Source organism: Anopheles nili, chromosome X (assembly GCF_943737925.1).
Source record: "Anopheles nili chromosome X, idAnoNiliSN_F5_01, whole genome shotgun sequence".
NCBI lineage: Eukaryota > Metazoa > Arthropoda > Insecta > Diptera > Culicidae > Anopheles > Anopheles nili.
Genome location: NC_071293.1, coordinates 7,146,854 through 7,154,259, shown reverse-complemented (window position 1 = coordinate 7,154,259; position 7,406 = coordinate 7,146,854). Strand labels below are relative to the sequence as shown.

Sequence of the window (7,406 nt, the reverse complement as noted above, 5' to 3'; positions counted from 1 at the left end):
TGGGATGACGTCGTCTAAATTTTGGGAATACCTACAGAAATGATTGGAGCGAAGAAGATTCGCACAAACGCGTTAGTAGGTAGTGGCAGATGATCTGAGGACGTTCTGGAAAAAGCGAGTGAATGTCACCACGCCAGCAAATTCCCGGAAGTCGTGACTCAGATAGTAGAGCACTTTAGAGTTCAACTCTCACTTTCACTTACCGGTGTAAAGCCAGTCAGGATGCCGTCGGCATCGGACGTCCTATGGACGCCCGGGATGCCAGCAGCTTCACAGCCCTAGGGTGAGGCCGCAAGAGCGCATAGATAAGGTGGATCACAGCCGCATACGCTACAGGGCCGTCGGGAGCCTTCCACGGTTAACACTCCCTTTCGTCCGCCGGGTTGTAGATAAATCACTCTTGTCGTTTCGCTGTCGTCAGTCACCGGCTCACGATCCTGGAGGTCCGTCGTAGGTCGTCGCCGGCCGGTTGAGATGGAGAGAAGTTTGGGCAGATCGGTGCACGTCGCGGGTAGAACAAGGAGTTGGGGGCTAGCACTGGGAGTTTTTTTTTCCGGTGCCGTTTAGTCGACTTTGCGGAGAAGGTGACACAACTTCTGGCAGATTGTGCATCGGGTACAGGCTGGACCATCTATGGACACAAGCACGAAACACGAAACACGAACACGAAACACAAAATCACAGGACGATTAGATTGATTGAAACCAACCCTTGCGTAGGATCTCCGACCTGCGTTAAGTCTGGTTTAGTTCGAGGCTAATACTTACTGTCAAACACCTCGCGGAACAGGATGTCAAGCAGCAGCATCATGATGATGTAGAAGCGATGCTGGAACAGACCGGACAGTGGATTCGGTGGAGTTGCGGGTCCAGAAGCTGCGGCCGGTGTTGATGGTGTTGACGTAGACACGGTTGCTGTTGGGGTGAATGATGAGGTGGCAGAAGACGACCCGGCTGTTCCGGAAGGACCCGGTTGGCCAGTGGACAGGGCGGCTGATTGTTGCTCTAACTCGAGCAGCTGTTGGCGTAGCACACCCAGCTGAGCCTGTAGATCGTACTGTTGCTGCAGCAAGTATTGCCGCTGGAGCACCATCTGTTGCTGCTGGAGCAACCGCTGGTTTTCGTCCTCGTCTTCGAGCGCGGGAATGTAGAACGCAATCGCCATTGTCGCTCTTCGTAGCACACTAATATACTGATACACTGGGCAGACAACACTCGCGTGTTTTGGGTTTGCAAAAATGCACTAGAGGTGTTTTCCCGCAAGAAACCCTCTGCTATGTCTGTTTTTTGTTTCACTGCACTTTGTTGCACTGGCACTTTGCTGGGTTTTTTTTTCTCACAACTACACTGCGGGAGCAAACTGGCGCGACTGTTTTTGTGGTGTTGTTTGGTCGAGCGAGAGTTAGAAGAGAACACTTCCGAACAATTCGAGCGCTAGAACTGAACTGTCACATTCGAACAAAACCGTACGTCACGCAGCCTGCGCGGAACTCCGAAGTCAACGTTTTGCTCCGAACGCAGCCCGAACTGAGTGCGTGCAGGCGCGCAACAGGGGCCAAAAAGTGAGAGCAAAACAGGAGAGCGAGCGCTTGAAAGCGTGTGAGCGAGAGCGAGAAAGAGTGTGAGTTTGTTTCTTCGGGTATTCCCCGCACGTCACGCACAGCCCGCGCGGACTTTTATAAAACGCTCCACAAGCGTTGACGCATGCACGCGCGTGCTCTCTCTCTATTTGAGCATTTCGATGGATCTCTTTTCCGGTTCTGGTTCACCGCGAGCGAGAGAGAGAGAGAAGAGCGAGAGAAAGTGTCAAGCTGGGATGGTGAAATGTGCCCACGATTGAACGCAATCTCCGTCGCTCTCGAAATTAAACGATCGGTTTTTTTTTGGACAAACTCTCCGAGCGTATTTTGCTTCTCTTTTAATCGCTCTCGCACGTTCTCGCTCTAGCGCACATGTGTGCAGGTCTCGCGAATCCGTTCTTATTTTGACGAATTCGACGCGTACGTTCGAGATAGTGCAAAACAAACACCCTTTCTCGATTAATGAATCCTTTTGCTCGATTTACACCTCCGAAAGAAGGTTTTGTTCGTGAGCGTAAGTACGCAGCCATCGCAACTCGCAAACAGTCACTCTTCCAGTGAGCTGTCAAACCCTGCAAAGTGGTTGCTTTTTCCTCTAGCCAGATTTTACCAATCTTTCCAATGGCACCTACCCTTCTTCCTGCAACCGCAACCACCCCGACCTAATCGATAGTTGTGTTCTTTGTGTTTGCAATCCCTTTGCCACTCTTCCAGCCTAACTGCTCACCCTGTTTAACCCACAAAACACGCTTCTCGCTCTTGCCTACTGCTGTTGCAGGCAAAACCCTCCTTTCTTTCTCTCCCTCTCCCCCCCTCTACACCACACTTGATGATCCTTCACCAGAATCGCGTAGATTTCGGTCAAAGTTGTCCTTTCTTTGGTTCTTCTGCCTTCTGTCTCACTCTCTCACCCAGTGTTGCACCCTGCCACACTTGGGTCGAATGCACCCGTGCATCTCGTAACCGATCGCCTTCCCTGCGCACCCTTTCTATCTTCCTTCCGACCCGGCCCCGATTGCCCTTTCTACAGGGCTTAGTTGTGATGAAAACCCAAAATAAAAGGAAGGAAGGAAAAAAAACACCACCACCAACGCCTTTTGCACCACGCGATCGGACGCCGCCACTGACCGCTGGCGGGAGGTTTCGGAAGTAATCCTGGCTAATCCTTGCATTGGTATTCCACCGGAGAAAAACCGTCACGCCGGCAAAATACCGGAAGCAAACCGTGCGAGTGGTCGCAACGCGCGCGAAAAACCCGTACGAAACGATCATGCTGCTTGGTGGAAAATGTCGGGACGACTCTCGCCGATGCGCACCCTCGGCTGGGAAAGCCCCATGATGGGGCCGGGTTTTGATGTGTGATTTATTTTTAGGCGGCAAACAGAAACAGTGCACCAACCCGGGTACGGTGCGATCACGTGGCGAACAACTGCTGCCACTGGTTGTGCGGGCGACCACGGGTGAAATCTCCATTGTACGGGATTGGAACGGGTGATGCACATATGGGCGCTTTAATTGTTGTGGCACGATTTTGCGACGAACCGTTCCGTGATTCTTACCCACTCTTTTGCCATGTGTTTTGCTTAAAGAGGAGTAGCAAAGATCTTGGATGTTCGCCAGTTTTAACCGCGCAAAAGTGGCCCGAAAACAACATGAGGAAGGAAAACAAGCGGAACGAGCATGCTTTATTGCTGATCGCATTTATTAATTCTTTTTTTTTTTTAATTCCCGACTGCATGACGAACGACAGTCTTATCCGTTGACTATTCGCGGGATGTCTCAGTGGAGGCAAACATTTCACTCTGCACATTTTTCATCCTCATATCGCGCTCAGTTGACGTACGGATAATTTTATCTATTTTTCTCTGAACACTCTTTCGAGTCATTCTGAAAGGTGGATCAATCATTTCTGGAATGATTCGTTGTTTTTCTGCAGCCTTAATACCCAAAATGGCGACCCTTAATAAGATCTGATAAATACCTGTTGCTGTCAGGTTGACTACTCGAATAGGTCACATTTGCTCATTATCTTTGGATTAGAATCAAACCCAGTAACCTATTCCAATGAATCGTCACCAATTTCTGTGAGTTTTTGTCCACGTCAATCATTTCATTTGAAATCAAGTAGTCCACGAACCGCCCACCTGCTCAGTCATCTACTTCTCTCGCGTCTCTGATCAAACCCTCGGCCGTTGTTTCCTGGCAACCCCTGCGCTGAACGGTGCCTTATTCCTCACGAACCTTCCCGTGTCCTAACCAGCACGACACGTTGTTCGAGTTCGTCACCAACATCCACTTTCGCCCACCGGTTGAGCGAAGAACGCAGGGCTTTGTAGTCACTCTTTGGAGGTTATCGGACCTCAGGACCTCGGGTTTTGTAATTGATTCGATGGTAACCTTCAGCAACGGGCTACCGTGTTGCGCTCTGTCCCCTGTAACAGGTTTGGGTGGTGCTGGGGGTAAAACCGGCGGAGAAAATGACACACCATTAGGGAAGGTGACTTAATTCCCAAGCCCTCCCAAACTCTGCATTCTGAGTTCTTCCCAAAGTGTCGTGAAATTGAGCCCAAATTGTGCGTCGTCGTTTGGTGTGCTTTTCTTTTCCACTTTTTTTCCCTTTTTCTCCACTTCGTTTTCGTTTGTGTGTGTGTGTGTGTGATGCTCCCTCATCTTCTGCTGCTCTTTCCCCCCCCCCCCCCGTGCTTCATTGCGTGCTCTTCCGCTTGGCCTATGGCCTATTCCTGGTCGTATTTGTAATTATTTGTATATCTTCTTTCCTCCACGCCGGTTTTCCTCTCCCGCTGAGGCGTTTGCTTTCCACCCATTTCCCCGTCCACCTCCACCCGTTGGCATCCTTCCCGTGAAGGCGTTTGGGATGTGTTTCACTTTTTTTCTTCTTCTTCATGGCCCCGTCCTGTTCGAACTCGTCGCCGGGGTTTTTCGTGGTCCCCCGTTTCTCGCTCCTTCGTTGGTTGATGTGCTTTTTCGCTCCTTCTTCTATTATTGTTCCAGGCTCCGTTTGCCCAAAAACCCAAAATGTTAGCTAATGCTGCAGCACCCAAACACACACACACATACACGCACGCTTTATGGCCCCGAGGTTGCTGAGGTGGTGGAAGATGTTGTGCCGTTTTTTTTTGTGTTTTCTATATGCCCTCGACCCGAGGAACCCTTGCGAGAAGTTGACTCCGTTCGACGTTCGATCGTCCGATCCGGTCGATCTGTGCGGGAAAGATGCACCGGCAGGGGCAGGGGAGAAGGGCACCGGGAAAGCGCAACCACGGAACAAACGTGGGAAATGGATGTGGTGGCGAAAACGACGACAAAACAAAAAAAAATAGTCATGCCACTGCGCGACCGAATCCTTGGATGACTCACCGATCACGCCGGTTGGGTTTGGGTTCGGAACCTGTTTGAAGGGGTGCAAGCGGAGGAACCTACTCTCCCCCTCCCACCCCCCTTACTGAAGGAGCCCTGCGATCGATCACCACCCGGGAGGAGCGATAATGGAAAGATCAGCGTGATATACATACGTAAACGGTCGAGCTACTGGTGTTCGGTTTCCAACCGGTTGGGCTGTAAATTAGGTTAGTGGGGGAGGAAGCTGGCAGCCAGGGAGAGGTGGAGCGGAGGGAAGGAAAAGGGAGCCGTGCCGGAGCCCTTGGACACCACCGCTGGTCCTTGCTGCTTTGGAAAGAGGCGTGCGTCTTCGCCCCACCAGAAAACCGGTTTTTGCCGCCTTCGAACAGCTTTGGAGGCTCGCCGTTCTCGAGCCGGTGAAGTTTGCATTTAAATTTGTTTTCCTCGCGTGTTACGAAGGTAAGAAAGCAGAAGCGAAGATGAGAGAGAGAGGAAAACAAAACCTTTAAAAGCCTGGCTAGTGGGCTAGTTTATTCCAACTCCGGGCGAGTGTTGCGAAAAACGCACCAGAGCTGGAACACGCGCATCCGGAAAGCCCTGGAAAGAGAAGGGGGTGGTGGTCAGGGGGCTGATGCAAGAACAGCTTCAGGCTTTTCCGTCGGCTCGTCCACGCAAGAAGCTGTACGATGACCGGCAGGAGTCGTTCACGTTTGAACAGGATTCGATCAGGTACGAACGTGCAGAGAAAAGAGCAAAACTCGTTGGAAGACGTCGTCCTGAAGAAGTCGTCGGCAACCTCGAAACGAAAAGCACTCGCACAAGGAAGCAGAAGCGGAAGCACTGAACGAGAGTTCAGAGACTTCGAAGAACAAGAGGAGAATAAGTTGACCCAAAGTTAGCTCAGGGAGTTATAGCCATTATCTCTGGTCAGAAGCCAGTCAGCGATATCTCGTGGCGATCTTCAACAACTTCCCCATGTGGAGGGGTTTTTTTGTTCTGTTTTACGCTACATGTGATCCCGTAGCGATCGCAAATCGTACCACCAGCCCCTCGTGAAGGTGTATGCGTGTTTGAGTCACAGCAGGAGGTGGAGACATGCGGTCATAAACCGGTTCCAAGCGTGGAACACGTGCACCATCATTGACTCCGCTTCGTCAGTCGGCAACGTCCCTGATCGTTTCCAAGTCTTCTTGCGCGTCTTCACCATACGAGGCGCGTTGGAAGATGGCGTGTTATAAGGGTGTGCAGGATGAACGTGAACCTGAGAGCTGCGGGGGCTCCAACCTCCCAAGCTCCCGAACACGCTATCTTACAGGTTCCGGCCTCCAAAAAAGAGACCACAAAAGAGATGGTTGAGGAGCATGTTTTCAGAATTTGAAGTCGCGCGAGCGAAACGGCACGAAAACAAATCCCAGTGGGCCACATCGTGGGCTCATGCTGGGGTGCACAAACTCCCTCTACCCGAAAGGGCGTGTTGTGCAGCACGTCAGAGATCGATCGGGTTTCGATCAGCTATGGGGGTGTAACCCAAACCTGCACGGACCCGTTTATGGTTGAGATCTCGGGCGTGGAGATGCCGCTAATGGAGAAAGAAGTTAGAAACCGGCCCGGGCGATGTGCGTACTCTACCCAGACGCATTGGAACCAAAGGCCAGTGACCTCCGGCAGTCACCCAAAGATGCTCAGGTCTGACGACCTTAAGCTGCATCTCGAAGATGTCCGTCAGGGGTTTCAGGAGGACTTTGAATTCGCGACAAAAAGAGCAGGTGCTAATGGACCACCGGCAAACACCTCTCAAAGGAGGCTCTGTTCTCATCCTTCCTGGTTTGCAGCTCCACAAAGAGAGCATAGTAATTGTTTGCGCAAAACGTCATTACACCGCGTCGTCACCAGACGAGCTGCGTCTGATAGCAAGGGCGTGTTTCTCAACCCAAAAAAGGCCCCTGTAGCAGGTGTAACGCTGCTCCTGCTCGTGATGTCTTCCCCAAGGCGTGGGCTTCAAATTTCGCAAACGTCCCGAAACCACGCAGGCATATCTAAGTGGATGGTCGGACTCGGTTGTCAAAAGCCGCATCCGTCAGAATGCGCTCATCTTCGACAAAAAAAGGGGTTGTACTTCTGTTGGCGAACACACACACGCGGCTTCGATGTCGCCGGCTCGGGAGGTGCGTCGAAAAATTGAATCTATCCGGTGTCAGCTTCACTCCCGAACCACTCGTGAAGGAGCGGAAAGCACAAACAGAACCCCGATTTGCATAACAAATCGAACGCGGCTTCTGCAGAGGGGTGGCAAACTGAGACGATTGACGTTTGCTGATTGTTTTCCGGAATTGACTGGGCTGCATAAATTTCACTTACAGCGCCATTACACGCGACCGGGGGGGGCCGTGTGAGGGGCACCACCGGGCTCCCCCCGGGGGGATCGGGAGAATGGGAAAAAAGGGGGGGAAATCAGGGAAAACTCGGT

At 51.8% G+C, this 7,406-nt stretch overlaps 1 protein-coding gene across 1 annotated transcript; it reads right to left on the bottom strand.

Moving 5' to 3' along the window:
• Positions 1 to 756: 756 nt before the first annotated feature.
• On the bottom strand, positions 757 to 1,164 carry LOC128728596 (uncharacterized). Its single transcript, XM_053822224.1, has one exon. The coding sequence runs from the start codon at positions 1,162 to 1,164 to the stop codon at positions 757 to 759; it is 408 nt and encodes a 135-aa protein (XP_053678199.1).
• Positions 1,165 to 7,406: the final 6,242 nt, after the last annotated feature.

Coding starts and splice junctions, on each gene's coding strand:
- LOC128728596 (XM_053822224.1), bottom strand. CDS start 1,164: ATGGCGATTGCGTTCTACATTCCCGCGCTCGAAGACGAGGACGAAAAC.